The 19049-nt window shown below is 43.1% G+C and overlaps 2 protein-coding genes across 4 annotated transcripts in view; one reads left to right on the top strand and one right to left on the bottom strand.

The window, feature by feature from the left end:
• Positions 1–2967: 2967 nt before the first annotated feature.
• Positions 2968–6064, top strand: LOC127950465 (gastrula zinc finger protein XlCGF49.1). Its single transcript, XM_052547547.1, has 3 exons — positions 2968–3034; positions 3277–3380; positions 4380–6064. Exons 2-3 carry the CDS (start codon positions 3308–3310, stop codon positions 4991–4993), a joined length of 687 nt encoding a protein of 228 aa, XP_052403507.1. The 5' UTR covers positions 2968–3034; positions 3277–3307; the 3' UTR covers positions 4994–6064.
• A 178-nt stretch (positions 6065–6242) lies between these two features.
• The window catches only part of mov10l1 (Mov10 like RISC complex RNA helicase 1), a 34807-nt gene continuing 22000 nt past the window's right edge, over positions 6243–19049 (bottom strand). For all 3 annotated transcript variants that reach the window (XM_052547482.1, XM_052547481.1, XM_052547483.1), the window contains 9 exons: positions 18831–18952; positions 18510–18609; positions 18272–18418; positions 9100–9273; positions 8730–8879; positions 7802–7909; positions 6885–7025; positions 6534–6625; positions 6243–6440 (listed from right to left, as the gene is read on the bottom strand). In XM_052547482.1, the coding sequence (XP_052403442.1) occupies positions 6419–6440; positions 6534–6625; positions 6885–7025; positions 7802–7909; positions 8730–8879; positions 9100–9273; positions 18272–18418; positions 18510–18609; positions 18831–18952 (1056 nt within the window). In that variant the 3' untranslated portion in view covers positions 6243–6418. The remainder of the gene's footprint in view (positions 6441–6533; positions 6626–6884; positions 7026–7801; positions 7910–8729; positions 8880–9099; positions 9274–18271; positions 18419–18509; positions 18610–18830; positions 18953–19049) is intronic.

The raw sequence follows: 19049 nt of genomic DNA, 5'->3' as shown, positions 1-19049 counted from the left end.
CTAGCTCGGACGATGCTCTGATCAAGGTTTGGGACGGCTGTGATGATGCTGTGCTGCCAAATGCCTCCGAGTCCATTACAGGTTCAGCGGTAGCAGATAGACCTGCAGACATTACAGATGCTGATAATGTTGTGGTGGATATAGAAGATCAAGATTTGATATCTTCTGCACACAGTGTCCCCCCCACAGCTGTTACAAATAACACAGAGCTGACCGAGGTGGTTAAAAATCATCAGTCTGTTGAACTTAACACTGTTGAGACTCCTGCTGAACCTGAACCAGACGTCAGGAGGAATTCAGAGAACGTCAACTCACGGTTTCAAAAAGTGATGGTTCCAGGACACGTGAAACCGTTGAAGCGCTGCTTGATTTCATATTAGGGCAAAACGTACTGCCCTGCAGAGATTTTCTTTCCTGGCTAGACAATCTGTAATGTCATTACTACTGCTTGTTAATACCGTATTTTCTGCAGTATAAACCGCTCCGGATTATAAGGCGCACTGTCGTTTTTTGAGAAAATTAAAGGCTTTTAAGTGCTCCTTATAGTGTGGAAAAATACGGTAATGGCAATTGTATCATTTTCTTCACTACTTTAAAGTTTGAATGAATATTCATTGTTGAAATAAAAGGTTGACTCACTTAACTCGTTATTCTTTTCTCCAAGTTCATAAAAATATGATTGATTATATAAAAAAATATAATGATTTTAAAAAGTTTTCTGAAGTAAAATATTCATATATCATAAACACATCCAAAGAGTTTTCTGTTCATATGAGAAAAACATTTGGCTAAAAACAATTCTGTTCATTTGAAAAATGACGGAATAAAACCAGTTTAATTTGAAGGCAATAAACCGTGTGTCTTACTTAAGTGACACACAATGTGTTTAACCTTTAAAATGTTTAAAATTTGTGAGTGTAATTATTTGTCTGAGAAGCTTTAAGTGAAATGTATATTTGTACTTTACATCTGTGGGCTGGATTACAATGACTAAATTTCAACAAAATTAAACAATGTGTACGATTTTGCCTGTAATGTTGTTTAATGAATTTCAGAAATTGAGGTAGGTTTAGGTTCTGAACTGGGTGTATGGTGATAGTAGTTTAATTACAGTATAGTTTAAAAACCATTATGTCTATGGAGAGTAATGGTCTTCTCAAATGCGTTGATTTTTTTGTCTAAGCCATTAGCATTTAGCCCATAGATCAGATAAACATGAGTTTGGATGTCTTTCAACCTAAAACAAAGTACAGCCCCCAAACCTGACGCTGTTTTATCTTCCACCACTAACAGATAGACACCTTCCTGCTCAGAAGGTAAGAGACATTTACATACAGACTATAGATCAGACCATGATGAGGAAGTTTAACCTGCCACAGGAGCTACTGAAACAGTTCTACTCCACCATCATTGAATCCATCCTCTGCACTTCAGTAACTGTCTGGTTCAGCTCAGCTTCTAAATCTGACCTCAGAAGACTACAGAGAGTAGTCCGGACTGCTGAGCGAATCATCGGTACAACTCTCCCATCTATTCAAGAACTGTACTTATCCAGAGTGAGAAAAAGGGCTGTCAAAATCACTCTGGACCCCTCACATCCAGCACACTCCCTCTCTGAACTGTTGCCATCTGGTCGATGCTACAGAGCACTGAGCACCAGAACGACCAGACACAGGACCAGTTTCTTCCCTCAGGCAATCCATCTTATGAACAGCTGACAATAATGGCGAACACACTACACTTTATATTTATATACACATACACTTATTTATCTAACACACATACTTAGTATACACTTACATTTTTGCACATAATATACCTGTACACACATAACTGATTTTTGTAATCTACCTGCCATACATTGTCAATTTGTGTATTGTCATCTCTTACCTTCTTATTTGTATTTTTAGTATTTTATTGTGTTTTTTGTTCTGTCACTGTCATTATATTGCACTGCGGAGCTTCTGTCACTAAAATAAATTCCTCGTATGTCTGAACATACCTGGCAATAAAGCTCATTCTGATTCTGAAATACAAAACTCCACTTGAGTATTACAGTATGACACGATATATTGTTATACCCCAGCATTGTTTTGAATGTTGAATAATTGTATCAACATATGTGGCCTACAAATTCTATATCCAGCGATCCAACAGAGGATAAGAGGTATGGAGAATGGATCATGTTTTATAAGGAACGAGTGCCTAGTTAAATGTCATAATGTTAACAACTTTACAGCACTTACGTGATTTTCACTGACATTGTAGTATAGAGATGCTTTGTGAAACCAAATAAATAGTATGTTTCAGCTGTCCCCCACTCATACTGGTCTGCAGTATTCCCGAAGAAGTAATGAGGTGTTTCGAGTCTCGGGAGATTAGTGTAAAGAGTCTCAGAGTTGTAACACACCATATACTATTTGTCCATACCTCTGCATGTTCTTTCAAACAGAGTTTTGTATTTGCAAATCACTTTGCATTTGTTTGAATGTTGAGTTTTTCTTTGCAAAGCAGATTGTGTTTATTTGCAAAATGCTGGATTTATTTCATGAATATTGGCACAAAGTTTGCTCCATAAGTGACCTTTATCAACAGTGACACTTACAAAATAAGGCTGATTGATTTATTGATTCTATCAAAAACAAAGCATGAGACAATTGACTTGTTTCTCTGCAAATGCACTCATCTGTGTTTTTTTTATTTTGAGCTAATTTTATGTTTGGTTCCTGGATTAATGGATTTTTTTTAACGTTTAATGTTTTATAATTTTTTATTTTAATTCTAGATTATAGATTTTTTTTTTTTTACATTTTTACAATGTACAACATTCATGCTAACAATACAGTTTATAATTCATTTTTGTAAACCACACTGACTGTGGCGAGAACTCGATCAGTATGTAAGAAAGTGATACTGAAAGGACCTTATTGTTGTATTTGTATATCTTGGGACTTTTATTCTGGTTCTCTGAACGGCGGTTGCGCATGACGTCATCAGCACTGCGCCCGTCTTCTCTTGTGTCAACTGAATAAAGGTCTGTGTTTTTCATGATCATTTTAGCTGTGTAAAACAACTCTAAACGTTGAGTTTTCACTATTCTCTAGTGTGTTCTCTTTTTACTCCAATAACATAAAAACACAACTGAAAGTGTGTGCCGTTTCTGATGTGAAATGAATGTTGGCTGTTGTTGACAGCTCATAGATCTGAGGTAAAAGACGCGATCATTGATGTGATCTCAGAGTGATTTTCCTGATGAAATCATCTTCTCGATTCCAGACGAACAGGAAAAGCCCGAGGTTTGTCGAAGATGGAGTTTGTGAAGGTGGAACTGACGGATCTGGAGTCGATCCGAGTCAAAGAAGAGAGCGAGGATCAAACAGGTTTCCATCACATCTGATCATCGTTATTCTACTGTCTGTCTGTGTACACTAACTGTGAACGATTTTAGAACAGTAAGATTTGATAAAGAAGTCTCTTCTGCTCACCAAGCCTGCATTTATTCATCCCAAACTACAGCAAAAACAGAAACAAAACATTTAAATATTTTCACTATTCAATTCAGCTGTTTTCTGTGTGAATCTCTGTTAAAGTGTAATGTATTTCTGTGATGCTCCGCTGTATTTTCAGCATCATTCCTCCAGTCTCCAGCGTCACATGATCTTCAGAAATCAGAATAATATGATGATTTACTGCTCAAGAAACATTTCTGATTATTATCAATGTTGAACACAGCCGAGTAGGATTTTTTCAGGTTTCTTTGATGAATACAAAGTTCAGAAGAACAGCACTTTCTGAAATCGAAATCTTTTGCAACATTATAAATGTCTTTATCATCATGTTTGATAAATGTAAAGAATCCTTGGTAAATAAAATTTATTAATTACTTCTAATCAAAATAGAATATATAAGAACTGACTCCAAGCTTTTGAATGTAATGTTATGAATTCGCATTCATTAGTTTTACAAAAATTTCTATTTCAGATAAATGGGTATCTTTGGATCTTTCTATTCATCAAAGATTCAAATATACATATATATATATAGAGAGAGAGAGAGAGATAATATTAATTATAATAATTAAGCAGCAGATCATCATATTATTCTGATTTCTGAAGATCATGTGACACTGAAGACTGGAGGAATGATGCTGAAAATACAGCGGAGCATCACAGAAATACATTACACTTTAACACAGATTCATACAGAAAACAGATGATTTAAAATAATAAAAACATGTCTAAATGTTACTCTTTCTGCTGTACTTTGGATTGAATAGAAGCTGGCTTGTTGAACAGAAGAGGCTTCTGTAAAAGCATTAAATCTCTCGATTGGTAGTGCGTCGTCTTTAACCTTTCTGGCTCCTCATGTGTTCATCCTAGACTTGATAGAAGAGGAACGTCCAGATCAGAACAAGGAGAAGGAGGATCCTCACAGTTTCACAGCCGGAGAAACTTCCCCGACGGAGAAAGATTCGACACACAGTACAGGAGCCAAGAAGTCCTTCCCCTGTCCTCACTGCGGAGAGAGCTACGAGCGTAGAGGAGACCTGAAGGACCACATGGACATCCACAGCGAGAGACCGTACAGCTGTCTGCAGTGTGGCAAGAGCTACACACAGAAGATCAGTCTCCAGAACCACCTGCTGATCCACAACGGAGACAAGCCCTTCACCTGCCAGCAGTGCCACAAGAGCTTCACACGCAAGGGAGACCTGAAGAAACACATCATCGTGCACTTCGGAGAGCGGCCCTTCACCTGCCAGCAGTGCGGGAACAACTTCAGACACCAGGGGAACCTCACCAGTCACATGAAGATCCACACCGGGGAGAAATCACAGCGCAGTTACAGCGACAAGAAGCTGGCGCAGGTCTGCAATTACAACAAGCCCGTGCTGTATCACGTGGGAGACATGCCCTTCAGATGTGAGCCGTGCGGACAGAGATTCATCCTGTCCTCACACCTGAAGAGACACCAGAAGTGGCACTCGCATTAGACACTGTGTGTGTGTGTGTGTGTGTGTGTGTGTGTGTGTGTGTGTGTGTGTGAGAGAGAGAGAGAGAGAGAGAGAGAGAGTGTGAGAGAGTGTGAGAGAGAGAGAGAGAGAGAGAGAGAGAGAGTGAGAGAGTGTGAGAGAGAGAGAGAGAGAGAGAGTGTGAGAGAGAGAGAGAGAGAGAGAGAGAGAGAGAGAGAGAGAGAGTGAGAGTGTGAGAGAGAGAGAGAGTGTGTGTGTGCGCGTGTGAGAGAGAGAGAGAGAGAGAGTCAACATCATTCTCAGATTAATCACAGCCTAAAGAAACATTTGTGTTTACAGTACACACAGGTGCTGGTCGTATAATTAAAATATCATCAAAAAGTTGATTTCACTAATTCCATTCAAAAGGTGAAACTTGTATATTATATTCATTCAGTACACACAGACTGATATATTTCACTTTTTGAATGGAATTAGTGAAATAAATCAACTTTTATATTATAATTATACGATCAGCACCTGTATGCGTGTACGGTGGATGTTTATTATATATATGACACACACACACACACACATGCCTGTATATATTAATTTAAATACATTTAATATATGAACATAACATTTTTCTTATATTTAAACATGCATATATATGTGATAACTATACACAGTACACATGTTATGTATGTAAAAAGGTTTGTTTTGGATGTGATTATTGGTTGTCCAGCATTAATTAAAGATTAAATTATTGGTGAGATTTGAGACGTCACTCTGATGAAGAGAACTGAAGGTGGTCTGTGCTCGTCTGTGTGTCTGGACTAGTGGAAGTACATCATTAATTATAATTACATTCCTTGTGTGAGAGGGCACTTGTGAAGCATTATTATTATTATTGCACTTTTCTCTGTATGTTACTTTAGTTGACAGCGGTTGAGAAGTGATGCATGGAGTGAGAGGTGTTCATCTGTAAGCGCTGAATCAGAGTTCAGCTCAGGAGTCACTCTGTCCAGCTCATGCGTTTCTTTACTGTTGCTTCATTTGAAGCAGTCTGTGTTGTATAAAGCACTCGGTGAAATAAATGTGACTCGTCTTGTAGCGTGTTGCTTACATATATATTTGTGTATGAATGAATCTGTTTCAGTCGCTTGAGCATCAGCTGAACAAATGAAAATGAACAGAACGCATCTTTATCAGCTGGTATAATCTGGAGTAATAATAATCTGAAGATCAGACGTCTGAGATCCAGTGGCAAGAACACACAACATGAGAACGCTTGCTGAAATTAAGTTTTAATCTTCTGTAACACAAGAGAAATAAACGCTGGCTCTCTCCAGCTTCAGAGCGGTTCTTCAGAGATCTTTAGATGCTAATAACGTGCTGGATAACAGAATTATTATTTAACGCAGAACAATCGTGGAATAATCAAAACACTGCTGATCCAAGAAACGTCTAACTTCCTTCAGAAAGAATCCTGTGGAGAACAAGAACAGCGTTAAGTGATGAGCCACGTTCTCCTGATCTAAAACACACACAAGTTCACGAGAGACACCAAACAAACCCGAACCTTGGCGAGGCCTGCAGACTGACCGGAGGATCACAGCCCAGGAACGCTCGGTTATCATACGAGTACTGCAGCAGAGCGCCGAAACACGGGTCCTGACACACACACACACACACAGAGACAGACAGACACACACACACACAGCAAACACAAAACTTAATGTTTGATTAGTAATATGCATTGCTAAGAACTTCATCTGAACAACTTTAAAGATGATTTTCGTTTTTTGCTCCCTCAGATTCCAGATTTATGTTAGTTGTATCTCAGACAAATATTGTCCTCCGAACAAACCACACATCACTGGAGAGATCATTTATTCAGCTTCAGATCACGTGAAGACGGCTATAATCTCACCTTGATTAATACGTGAGGGTTTCCGATCACAATGAGCAGCGCTTTGGCTCGTGTGATGGCGACGTTGAAACGCTTCGGGTTGCAGAGGAATCCCAGCATGCTTTGCAGTTCTTCATTCAGCAAGGACTCGTTGGATCGGACCTAGAGTTTAGAAAACAGTGTTAATTCATCAGAGAGGAACGAGGAATCTGAACACCTCTCTCCTTCATCTAAGCTCTCCAAATATTCATGATAATCTCGATCGTCTGTTGTGAATGATAACAATAAAACTGACTCCGTCTGGATCTGAGTTTAAAACAGTCCAGACTGGTTCGAGCTCGTCCTGCGCTTCACTTATTTCACATCATGAGCGCTCACTGGCGACCAAATACAGATACTCTGATAAAATAATCACTCCAGATTGTTAATGCACTTGAATAAAATGACAAGGTTCTGCATGATGGATGTTTTACACACACACACACACACACACACACAGGCTACTGGTGTTAGATCTAGTATGTGCTGGGGTTGCAGGAAGATGATATGTTAGGTTTAGTTTTATCCATCCTAAATTCTGTGATATATTAATCATTCAACACTATTTAGGGCAGACAGGATGAATGCTACGCACGCTGGGACACAGGGATGTTCTGACTGAATCTGACTGGAGAACAGCAGCAGTCTGAAGCATCTAATTCCCAATCGATCATACAGAGGGATGTTGTACACTGATTTACAAATCAGACAGCACTGTCACCTCACAGCAGATGAGGATCTCTCTAAATAATGAAGCACGATGTGTCTTTAAGAAATGTAGTGGAGTAAAAAGTATGAGATCATGCTCCAGAATGTAGTAAAATAAGTCAAGGTTTCTTGAACTGAAAATACTCTGGTCAAGTACACGGACATCAACAGGAAGTGAAGAGGCTGGTTACCGTAGAGATGATGATGATGAGGAACTCCTGGCCCTGGAACTCCTCCACTGACCCCACCTTGACCTCTCCCAGACCCACCCTGTGCAGCAGCACGCGGATCTTCTCCACCTGACCCCGCACGCACACACACACACACACACACACCTCTCAGGACTTCATCATGCTACACTGATCTCAGCCAAACACACGTGTGCTGATTAAACATGATCACCACAGACAGACTGGAAGAGGTTTGAGCTGCTTTTTCAAATCATACATTAAGTGTCATCTACTGATTCTACCACTTATATCAAATATGAACTGTGTATATTAATAAAAAATAAATGCTTTATAATAACTTAAACTAAAAGAGCTTGTGTGTAATGGATTAATAGTAAAAATAATATCATATTAAATTATCATATTACAATTCTATAAATCATATTTAAATTGTAATTATCATTAAAGCAAGACAAATTGGTAACTTTTTAGAGGTACTTTATAGTGACCTTTAACCCTTACCCCCCCCCCCCCCCCCCCCCACCAAACACTGAATTTGTGTTTTCACTGCTGAACACTAGGGGGCGCTATTACACAAATCCTGAATGAGTTTAGAGTCACTGATCAAAAACACAGACGAGGAAGAAGCAGAAACTAATGATCTCGATATAAGCATATGAAAAATATGATCATTGATAAACACTAGAGTGAAGTGTGGATCCAGAGAGTGTGCAGCTTTAGGAGAACTGATGGAGAACATCTACTGCAGCTTCGCTTTGATATTACTACTGAATATGATCCAGATGTAGTATTTGATCATTAGATTTTTGCTCAAAATATAGCTTTTTGTTTATGAAAGCTAGGTTCACCTGAACTGAAAGTCTCCAGCTAAAGCATCTCCTGATCCACAGCTGGATGTGTCTGGTGTGGTCTCTCTAAACACACTCACCTGTTTCTTATACGGAGCGATGACGCCGATGTCTGTCGCTGAGATGGGGTTGTACAGTCTCTTCGCCAGCTGGCAGCAGTACATCATGACTTGAACCGCTTCAGCGGGATTGAACCACGACGGATTGTTGCCCTCTCTCATCTCCGTCCCCTTCACACACACACACACACACACACACACACAGGGAGTCTGAGGGCGTTTCAGACCTGTACATCGTTTGCTTTGTTCCCAAACAGGGATTCATTTGCTACAATGTCCCATTCTCCTTTAGGTTCTCTTTCAGAAGTCAACATTGCAAAGCGACCAAACGGTGTTCCAGCAGGTCACATGTGAGTAAGCTGTGCTCTCATTGGTCAGAGTCTGTACTCACCCGGACGCCGTGGAAGATGAAGGGGAAGCCCTTGGTGGGAAGCCTGTTCCAGTGACAGAGCGCATCCACGACGGTCCTCTGCGAGCGGACACACAGCTCTCCGGAGTAAAAGAGACGCGACGGCAGCTCCAGCAGAGCCTCATGGGAGCGGTAGTTATACACCAGCTTCGTCACCTACACACACACACACACACACACACATACACACACACACACACACACCACTCAGCACAGGGCTTCACTACCAGAGGAAGAAGAGTCCCTCTCAGACTGGGGATTCCAGGTTCAGTGCATGCTGCAGTGATGGAACATTCACTGAGAAATAAATCTTTTTTACAAATACACAAAAGAAAAAAGCTATAACTAATTAAATTAGTGTTTAGTTAAGTTCTAATCACAGCTTCTGTGTCGATTACTACAGAATGCTAAAAACAACAGTTTCTACTCATTTCTCAAGTTTGCAGAGACTTCGGTTCACACAAGTGATTGCTTGGAGAGTATCAAATCAGAAATGTGCATTTTTCTTTAAGGTGATCATTTTCCCCTATGTTTATATCCATGTTAAGTAAGTTTGATCTAGTATAATAGTTTAAGGTTTAAACATTGTGTGTCAAGTTTCCTTTTCTGAAGAAAACAATTTAAATTAATCAAAAGTGACAAATCGTATGTAACAATGTCAATGGCTTGACAAAAAAAAAAAAAAAAAAAGCTGCATCCATATTTCTATAATATAAATTATAAATAAAAATATCTAATGCCAATGCATGTGAATATTTTCAAAATATACTGTACAGGTGTGTATTTATATATACACACACACATAATAAATATACACAGTGCGTATGTAAACAAACTTATTTTGGATGAGATTAATCATTTGACAAAAAAGAAACAAAACTTCTCAGGTTAAGAATGTTACCATCGTCCCCCGAGTATGGAACTTCGAATGCGTCCTCTAGGGGGCGCTTGGGGAACACCTCGTCGTGACCCGTGTCTGAAGCATACTTTGAAAAAACACCAACTTGTGAGCCGACGTCAGCCCCGACGTCACTACCGGCGCGACTATAAATCAGCACCGGGAGAACACATCATTATCTTCTTCGTCTGAAGCATGGCAGGGAGCTAGAGGACACAGTGTCTTGTTCCCTACTCAGGGAACTATGTTTACATACGTAACCTGAGACAGTTCCCTTTCGAGGGAACTTCGAACTGCGTCCTCTAGTGGGCGCTTTGGGGAACAGTATATCCACGCCATCATGCTGAGGGGAGTGCAGGCCAGAATCATAGCGAGCACTAAGTACCAACTCTGCCATTTCCATGGGAGTTGCCCCTGGGACGTTTAGACGGCTGTCTGTGACAGTACCCCTTACAGCCAAAGGCCTAAGCTACATACCAAACATGATCGTCAGGGCCTCGGTCCGGGGGAGAGATGAAAGCTTGGAATCAAGAAAGATTCCTTTAAAGGGATACAGCTAAGGACCTAGCATTTGTACCAAGTCTTGCCTGTCACACAGGGGCTACCGCTAGCTTACGCATAAGCTTCCTGAAGGGGCTTTCTCAACAGTTCTCTAATAGCAACACCATATGTGGTTTTATTAACAAAGTTCGGGAGAAGCACGATCAGATAATCATCCAATTTGGCACAGGTGCATCTCGTCTAGCTAATCATCTTAAATAGCACGCAAGCGTGTATATATATCCAGTCTTCCTACCTCCTGTCCCACGACAGTTTTTCGGCATAGACCGTCTGTCAGCATTTGGTTCGCTCTGTCCGTCATCTTATCACAGGCCCAATCTTCCTTCCGACGAAGATATCTATCCGCCGAACACCAACAAGCGTCATCGCGTCAGCTGCTCTTCTCGCCAAGCCACACGTTGTGGCCAAAAGCTCGTGCAAATCCTTGAGCTCGCCTCACTCGACAACACGATTTTCTCGCCAGGACCGGGCTCTATTATAATGCTGGATCGCAGCCGTGCTCCAGTTCTCCCCGCAGTAAACCTCTCTCGCTTTTTCAGCCGTGTCGCAGTTCGATGCTGCCTCCACTAGCGGCGAAGACCGTGCGTTGTTGTAGTGGCATGTCGTTCGTGAAAGAATCGTTTTTTCGAATGAATCTTCTAGGCGAACGAATCGTTCTCGGTTTACACTCATTCATGAAGAATTTTTCAGAGTTGTCATCCACAATGAGCGAGTTTCATATGAGTCTCAGAGATCGAGAGCTCTCATTCGTGAACGAAAGGACTAAACCGGTATACATGTCGAGTTGATCAAACGGATACATGTCGTTCGTAAACGCAATGAACTGGTACATATCTTATCTTAACAAAATTGATGAGAGTAAACCGGGTCAGTTAGCCATTTAGCATGTCAATCTTGCAAAATGTAAAGTGCAGTTATAGGTACTGTGCACATATGCTTGTTTACATATTTAGCATACAAAAGATAAACTCCACGTTTAATCCCCGATTTATGAACGTGAATATATATATGAACCGTCTGACCAAACAATTAAAATGCTAATCATGCAAGACAACCTCGTGATTTGCTCATCTGAACAATTTAAAAGACGTTATATATAGAATGCGCTTATGAAGACGCCAAAATTTGTTAAACGGCGTTATGACTGAACTCTGTCCGATGACGATGCCACTTTTTTTTTAACCACGAAGCAAAGGCTTCTTGCAGAGTTGTCATCCACACCGAAATGTCTAAAGACATTACATTTGCTTTACTGTGCATGTTTAAACCTCACTGAGATGATACAGACATAAGTTTCATGCAATTATTCCGGCAGGATCAATTATTATATTTCACTATTTACTGGCATGATTATTCAGAATTAAAAAAAAAAAAAAAAAAACGCAACTGCCTCATGTTTGGCTGCAGAACAACAAGTGTGAGTACATTTTCTATCATCTTTTTAGGACTGTTATATGAAAAGCATGCAAAGTAAATGTCTTTAGAAATGGCTTGAATTTGAATATCACATTACTGCAATTAACGTTACTGCTATAGACATGTCTATTGGTACAATGGTTTATAAAACTAAACATAAACATGCTACATCGTTTCAAAGCCTCTATTTTCACAGTCCTTACTACAACAGGAAAACAGCATCCCAAATTTATCTGCTCTGGAGGCTGTTTAAAAGGGCCCGAAGGCCAAAACGAGAGGAAAAGATGCTTTTCCAACAGGACTGTATTAATTCAGACAAGGTTTGAGCAATTGTCAAATCAGCCAACAACTACAGCAGCCAAAGCAAGCATGAAGCTACTTTTACTTGCAACACAGGCCTGCACATCTCAGTATTTCCATCCTGTTACTTCTGCTAGCAGTGCAGGCTACACAGGTTCGTCAAGACATCACACACCCCAGCCCCCTCCCATGACCCACAGCTACAGCAGCTGAAGCAAATGTGAGGCCGCCTCCATTCGTAAACGCGCCCTCAACTCTTCCGCTCCCTCATGCTACTAACCATTTTTCTGTTCAGTGGCCTCCAGCTCCAGATTTGCCAGAAGGCAGAGGGTACCAAGACCTATTAGTGGTCAGGCCGATTATTTTATTTATTTATATATATCTATCTCGAACCCTCTTCAGCCAACCCCTCTAACGCCAGCTCATCCCCTTTCACTAAAACTCCTAATCTACCATAGCTAACTCTCCTAACATGCCCTATCTATCTGTAATGGTCAATCCTCACTTCAGCCATCCTTCCGCAGGAGCTTTCTCTGTATCTCCCCACCGCCGCAGCATTGTCCGCTCCCACAGGAGCCTTCTCTATATCTCCCCACCGCCGCAGCATTGACCGCTCCCGCAGGAGCCTTTTCTGTTTTTTCCTCACTGCCGCAGCAGTGTCTGCTCCCGCAGGAGCCTCTACCTATATTTCACCACTGCCATAGCAGTGTCTGCTCCCGCAGGAGCCCTTTCCATCCTTCCCTACTGCCGCAATTCTCGCTGCCGGAAGAGCCTCAAAAAAAAAAAAAAAAAAAATATATATATATATATATATATATATATATATATATATATATATATATATATATATATATATATATATATATATATATATATATATATTATGTCCATTCTCCAATTCAACCTCATCAGGCTTGCTTTTGTCCAACTCCGGAACGCCCAATCTAAATTCACAATGGACCCTCCTTTCATCAACGACTCTGGTTTAAAAAAAAAAAAAAAAAAAAAAAAAAAAAAAAAAAATATTAGTAATCAAGTATTCTTAAAAAATAAATAAATAAATAAATAAATAAAAATAATAAAAAAAAAAAAAAAATTAATCAAGTAACAAAATGTGTTTTTGCTTAATTATACTGATGTGCGCATGCACAGCAAATCTGATGGGTAGGATAAAATGTCAGGACCCCGGACTTTTATTTAGTCGGGTTGACGTACCTTTTCAGTTCTGTGTATGTGATGTGATGCTAGTTTTACTTAAAGTCAAATGCTCATGAACTGACTGTCAGAGCAGTTCTGGAGATGTTGTTCATATGTTCAAGTCCTTATTTAGTGAGACAGCAGACGCAGAAATTACCGTGAGCGTAATGCGCGCTTCAGTGTGTGTGTGAAAAAGGAAGTCGCGCTCCTGCTCCATTCATTAACAGAGACACACAGAACATGCAGGATTTACATTTAAACACTGTTCCGTCTTAATATTTAGAGATATTAATTCGTGAATCGGATGTAAGTGCAATTACCTATTTTGATGAATTCATTAAAAAAAAAAAAAAAAAAAAAAAGTTTTTTAATAATAATTGGCAAGTTCTGTGCCATTCCGCGTTCAACTGTAAATTCCGTTTTTGTGACTGGATTCCGCGATCCCCTCCACGTTTTCTGCATCGCGGAAATTGTAGGGACCTAGTTGTGGTATGCCAGCTCTATCTTGCAATGGACACATGCCACAACGTTCTCTTTATGTCCTCAAATCAAAACACTGCTGACTCCTTGCAGTACGTGATTTTCGGACGCAGCACTTGTCTCCTTCCGCCAACAACAACAACAACAACAACAACAACAAAAAAAAATAAAAAATAAAAATAAATTTAAAAAAAATAAATAAATGTAAAAAAAAAAAAAAAAAAAAAAAAAAAAAAAATGCGTTGTCACATTTAAAAAAAAAAAAAAAAAAAATCATTGCGAAAGAACCTGACGTGAGATTTAGAATAAATTAAAAGAGGCTTCGAAGCAGAGGAATTTGTCTACATCATTTTTTGTAATCGCGTTACTCGAGGAATCGTTTCAGCCCTAATCTTAAGCAGCTCAAAAGGGGCCTCTCACATAATCCGATAGATGCCCTCGGTTGTTGTTCATCAGACATTTAAAAAAAAAAAAAAAAAAATATTCCTCCTTAAATCATGTTGTGTACTTGAATAATAGAAGCCTCTCAGTTATCGTTTCTTCGGCCAAAGTAAGGGCCCTCCAGCCATCGTTACAATCTCCTTGCCTATTTCAGCATCGGACAGGGCTCTCCCTTCCGGTGCAGCTGGGCAGTGGCTCCCTTCGGTCGCAGTGTGAGCCTTTCATCTGTCATTGAGTTGCGCTGCGCGCTCAGCGGCAGATGGGGTTATCCCTCCCGGTGCAGCAGAGCCACAGGCCCCCTTCGGTCGTTGTGACAGCCCTCCATCCGATGCATCAAATTAAGCCTCTTATACAGTCGCAAGGGGGACTCTCACTTCCGGTGCAGCAGAGCCGCAGCTCCCTTCGGACGCAGCGAGAGTCCCTCCATCAGTCGCGTTTTCTTGCCTACTCCGTATCGGACGGGGCTCCCCTACCGGTGCAGCAGACCCACGGCTCCCTTCGGTCGCAGGGTGAACCCCCCGTCTGAGTTATGTTGCATGCTCAAGGGCGGACCGGGATCTCCCTCCCGGGGGAACACAGCCGCTGGCTCCCTTCGGTCGCAGCAGGAGCCCTCCATCCGATGCATCAAACCGTGCCTCGAATCTTCTTGCCTATTCTGCATCTGATGGGGCTCTCCCTTCCGGTGCAGCAGACCCACGGCTCCCTTCGGTCGCAGGGTGAACCCCCATCTGAGTTATGTTGCATGCTCAAGGGCGGACAGGGTTCTCCCTCCCGGGGAAATGGAGCTGCTGGCTCCCTTCGGTCGCAGTGAGAGCCCTCCATCAGACGCATCAAGCCATGCCTCGCATCGCAAGGGGGACTCGCCTTTCCGGTGCAGCAGAGCTGCAGCTCCCTTCGGACGCAGCAAAAGTCCCTCCAACAGTCGTATTCCAGTTAGCGTCAATCAGGGCTCTCCCCTCCGGGGCAGCACTCCTGCTGCAGAGTTGCGAACCCCCTACGGAGGCTGGGAGAACCCTCAGAGGCAAAAAACCGTGCCTCCATAAACCCGCAATGGGGGACTCCCCCTTCCGGTGCAGCAGAGCCGCAGCTCCCTTCGGATGCAGCGGGAGTCCCTCCAACAGTCGCGTCTCTTTGCCTTCTCAGCATCGGACTAGGGCTCCTCTTCCGGTGCAGCAGACCCACAGCTCCCTTCGGTCGCAGTGTGAACCCCCCATCTGAGTTATGTTGCATGCTCAACGATGGCTAGGGATCTCCCTCCCGATGGGGTACAGCCGCTGGCTCCCTTCGGTTGCATTAGGAGCCCTTCATCCGACGCGCCAAACCGCGGCTCGAATCTCATTGCCTATTCAGCATCTGACGGGGCTCTCCCTTCTGGTGCAGCAGACCCACGGCTCCCTTCGGTCGCAGTGTGAACCCCCCGTCCGAGTTATGTTGCATACTCTATGGCGGCCAGGGATCTCCCTCCCGATGGGATACAGTCGCTGGCTCCCTTCAGTCGCAGTGAGAGCCCTCCATCAGATGCAACAAACCGCGCCTCGTACTCAGCCGCAAGAGGGACTCTCCCTTCCGGTGCAGCAGAGCCGCAGCTCCCTTCGGAGGCAGCAAGAGTCCCTCATTTCTTGATATCCGGCATCGTGCTCCTCCCATAAGCGGCATGGAGGGCTCGCGGGTAAGACGTTGCGAGCAGCAGCTCTCGTCGAACACTGCACGGGCTCTCCCGGTCGCTCTGCATTTTCTTCCCAACACGCATATTTTGGGGGGCAACTAAATTTTATCTCTCTGGCTGCTGTCCTATGGCTTTAAGCTTCTTTTGGGGAGTCATTTGGGTTCGGGCTATGCTCCGGGCCCGGACCCCTCCCCCAGGACAGCACGCCAAAATATGCCTACTATTTGCCTTCAGATTAGATGTAAGGGTGAACTCGTGAAATGTGGTTTTATTAACAAAGTTCGGGAGAAGCACGATCAGATAATCATCCAATTTGGCACAGGTGCATCTCGTCTAGCTAATCATCTTAAATAGCACGCAAGCGTGTATATATATCCAGTCTTCCTACCTCCTGTCCCACGACAGTTTTTCCGGCAACCCTCCTCCACCCCAACTCCTCACTTCTAATGTATTTATCCCAAATTAGGGATAGGGGGAGTCATTTGGGTTCGGGCTATGCTCCGGGCCCGGACCCCTCCCCCAGGACAGCACGCCAAAATATGCCTACTATTTGCCTTCAGATTAGATGTAAGGGTGAACTCGTGAAGTTTAGATATCAGAGGATACATAGGTGGAGTGGAGCCCAAGATGAACTGGGCTTTTACCAACTCATGAAAGGGCACGAAAGCGTGCGAACTTACCACAGTGTGGATTTCAGAAAGTGCGCAAAGACTTCACATGCACACTTACTATATTACGCATACAAGCACCCTCAGGGTGACCTGGCCGGACATCCATGAAATCCCCTGCAGTACTGTGACCTCGTGGCCTAACTCCAGAGCACGAGACAGAGACGAGACGAGACGAGACCGGAAGGTCAGTGCTTACGGGTGTTAGTAAATGCTGTGACTGAGCAGTGGAAAGGAGACTCAGAGTTTGTTAGTAGAGACATAAGCACCAGCAATTTAACCCATAAATAGCTCTGCCATTTAAGCGGGATGTATCCTGGAGGGGCTTAGATGGCAAAGAGAGATTTAAGAGAGGATGTTTCCCCCACAGAGAGATAGCTAGCCAGTGTCTCTTCTACAGGGGGCATCCTCTCATAGCCGCTTTCGCGCATACCCTAGATGTTAGCATAACTCGTATGTTGAAACCGCTGAATGAGAGAAGAAAATGGCCTCTTCCTGGGCTGGAGGGCTATGATCAGACAAATATAGGGGCCCTCGTGGCATTACTTAGCTGGAACGCTTCCATGGCAAGTCCAACTTTGCCGTGGCGTGATCCATAACCTCTAACAGCTCCTCATACGCAGGGCAGGAGGATTGAGAAGGCTCAGCTTCTTCGCCACTCTCAGACATCTCCTGCTCTTCCTGGGCAGAACCCAGCAGAGCACTAACCTCAGTGTCAGAAAGGGTTAAAGACAACACATCTTCCTCCTGAAGTTCACTATCGCCTGCCGCCGAAGAGCGTGAAAGGGAAAGTGCCTCTCTACACTCCTCAGAGAGATCCACCTGTGATCCCCACACTCTCCTCCGTACCTCAGCAGTGGCAGGTCCTGAACCGCACGAAACCGATGGCTGTCCCGCTTTCCCCAAAAAGATAACGACAGCGGAGCTTTTTCATAGAAAAATGCTCACAGTGCACACAGATCGCCCTCACAAGGACATCGAGGACACGTGCACTTCAACCAAACAAGAGACGCAAAGACTGTGTCATCAGGTGTCAAATAACACAGACACGGATGTACAGGCTAATCAAACGCCTTGCTAGTGGATGCCATCATAAAGAAAGATCGCTCTTACCGTGGTCGTTTCTCAGATACACGCTTCAAACAAAACAGTCAATGAAGACGAAGAAGATAAATGACGTGTTCTCCGGTCACTTATTTATAGTCGCACCGGTAGTGACATCAGAGGCTGTCGCCGGCCAACAAGTTGGTGTTTTTCCAAAATATGCTTCAGACATGGGTCACGATGAGGTGTTCCCCATAGCGCCCCCTAGAGGACGTAGTTCGAAGTTCCCTTGAAAGGGAACCTCTTCTTTCAATCTTTCCTAAAAAAAAAACTATAAATCTTAGTTTTCACTAAAATTGATACATGTCTGTAGCCTAAGTGATTTCCTGTGGAGACTGACAGCTTGTGAAACATCCTGCAAATAGTGCATTTCTCTCAGAATGTCACTTGTATCCCACAATCCCATGCAGTGCAGCTCCTGACCAGCAGGGGGTTGTATCCTCTCTCTCCGCAGCTGTAGAGCGCTCTTCCCATCAGTCTCTCCAGCAGAGACACGCCGAGTCCAAACACAGCGGCCAGCTTGGACTTCACCACCGGCCCCAGCTGCTTCGGGTCTCCGGCCAGCACCATCTGACACACACACACACACACAGCAGAGGCTGACGAAGCAGTCCGCAGTAACGAGCGCTCCACACACACACACACACACACACACACTCACCTGTCCACTCGTCTCTGACAGCAGACTCAGAGGGATGAGCGCCTCGGGCTCAGTGGCCTGCCCGGCCTCGTCCACAAACACATGGGTGAAGTGACCGACACTGAACACACACACACACAAATCTTTTCAACTATTATTTCACATATAATCATGTATAAGTTCACTTCCAGCCTCTGTTACGATCTAATGTAACCCATTAATCATTATATGTCACATGAACAGTAGTTAGGATTGATAAGGTTCGTACGGTTCACATGTGCTCAGATTATTGTGAGGTATATTCCTGTAGTGTGTGTGTGTGTGTGTGTGTGTGTGTCTCACCGCAGGCCGATCTGGTAGAACATGCCAGCGCTGGAGCAGGTGGACACCACGATGCGATGGAAGCTGGCGTGTCTGATGTCTTCTCCAGCTCTGGAGTACTGACGCAGATCCTCCGGCATGGACTGCACCGCACAAGACCAACGCTTTGTCACTTACAATACATCTGACCGTTTCTATCCGTTAGACGGCTACTCTCTGCAGATTTATCTGTGCATAGTA

The sequence above is a fragment of the Carassius gibelio genome, chromosome B2, assembly GCF_023724105.1.
Source record: "Carassius gibelio isolate Cgi1373 ecotype wild population from Czech Republic chromosome B2, carGib1.2-hapl.c, whole genome shotgun sequence".
Taxonomy (NCBI): domain Eukaryota; kingdom Metazoa; phylum Chordata; class Actinopteri; order Cypriniformes; family Cyprinidae; genus Carassius; species Carassius gibelio.
The sequence above is the reverse complement of the archived record's forward strand: the minus strand, read 5'-3'. Positions and strand labels throughout refer to the sequence as shown.